This window comes from Habropoda laboriosa, unplaced genomic scaffold (assembly GCF_001263275.1).
Source record: "Habropoda laboriosa isolate 0110345459 unplaced genomic scaffold, ASM126327v1 scaffold34, whole genome shotgun sequence".
NCBI classification, from domain to species: Eukaryota; Metazoa; Arthropoda; class Insecta; order Hymenoptera; family Apidae; genus Habropoda; species Habropoda laboriosa.
In genome coordinates this window covers 1,070,113-1,071,609 of record NW_017100142.1, presented here as the reverse complement: position 1 = coordinate 1,071,609, position 1,497 = coordinate 1,070,113, and the positions used below count along the sequence as shown (strand labels likewise).

General features: G+C 32.1%; 1 protein-coding gene across 1 annotated transcript in view; it reads left to right on the top strand.

The window, feature by feature from the left end:
* LOC108571847 overlaps positions 1–808 on the top strand; it is an 8,712-nt gene extending 7,904 nt beyond the window's left edge. Inside the window, exons 8-10 of the mRNA XM_017933991.1 lie at positions 5–70; positions 177–401; positions 588–808. Coding sequence (XP_017789480.1) covers positions 5–70; positions 177–401; positions 588–808 — 512 coding nt within the window. The remainder of the gene's footprint in view (positions 1–4; positions 71–176; positions 402–587) is intronic.
* Positions 809–1,497: the final 689 nt, after the last annotated feature.

Genomic DNA, 1,497 nt, shown 5'->3' with positions numbered 1-1,497 from the left:
CTAGTTGATACTGACGATAGTGATTCGGATACTGATGATACGACACCTTTGATTCGGGATAGTCTTGAAGGTATGAAAAAAATCTTTACTTGTATGCATTATGAAATATAACTTATAATATTACTTGTATTAAATTGCGTAAATTGTGTTCTATAAACGCGAAAATATTTGGATAGGTACTCAAGGTGGAACATTCTCACGACAGAATGCTCATCTCTATCCTATTAGAGGACGGCGACTCTGGCAGGATGTGATTGATAGTAGTAGTAGCAGCAGTAGCAGTAGTAGTAGCTCTGATTCTGAACAGTCTTTTCGTGTACACGATGATGAAGTTAGCGTAAGTGCCAGAGAACTACCTAGCAGAACTGTTTTCAGGGCATGTGATGTTCATAGCATCAATGGTAAGAATGATTTTAAATATTACTTATTATTTAAATATTATTTTTAATCCTTCCACTGCAGTTGAACGTAATTCGTTGTTCGTTAATGCCTACATAATTCGTTAAATGATTATAGTGATTAGCAGTGAAAGGATTAGTGACCAATGAAAGAAAAAGAAAGTAGCAAATTTTACGGTTCAATATTAGGCGAGTTACCGGAGTTGGAACGTTCTGCGAGCAACACTGTCGTGAATTTATGTAAAGATGCTCAAGAGTCTCCAGTCAATCTCGTACAAATGACAGATACCTATATATGGGTTCTAGCGAATTCACAAACATCAGATTCTGGTGCGTCTGCCAATCCAACTAAAAGTGAAGCTACAAACATTGTTAACACGGATTCTGAAAAGAAGAACGTTTCTGCATAAAATTCGACTAGGTCCATCATTTATTACACTTATATATCTTGGATAAAATTGATATGTCCTTATCAAATGTTACAAAATTTGGGATAGAGTAGCAATATGTCGTAATCGTTAAGAGAAAGAACATTTCGAACGCTCTGATGGTTTCAATTTTTATTTAAACGAAATTAAAGTATATTTATCATCGTTTCTACGACTAAACGGCTTGCATAACAAATGTTCTGTAAACGTATTTCATTTGTGTAGCATTCGTTGTTTCTGAAGCATTTTTTTACATCATGTACTTTACACAAAGGTAAGCGAAAATTTATCATTAAAAATGATCTGCCATTATTTTAATAATAAGAGTCATTGTTATATCGAATCTTTCTCTATTAGTTTGTTTTAATTAATAGTCATTTTAAATGTACGAGAATAGTTAGTCGGTGGTTGTTAGATTGCAAATTATTTTTTAAACATTTGAGTGATCTAATAATCTTTGAGGTACATTGGTCGGTTTTTTAAAAATACGTAAAAATAGTACATTTGAAATTGGCATTATTCATTTGAAATATTGTTTTACCGAGCTTTGTATTTAGAACTTCATGTGGCCTAGGTATTTTATCTTTCAAACGTAATTGTCAATTTGTATACATTTACTTCCCCTTTTGTTTAATTACTACAATATAAGTATTTTTTTTTTTAAATACACG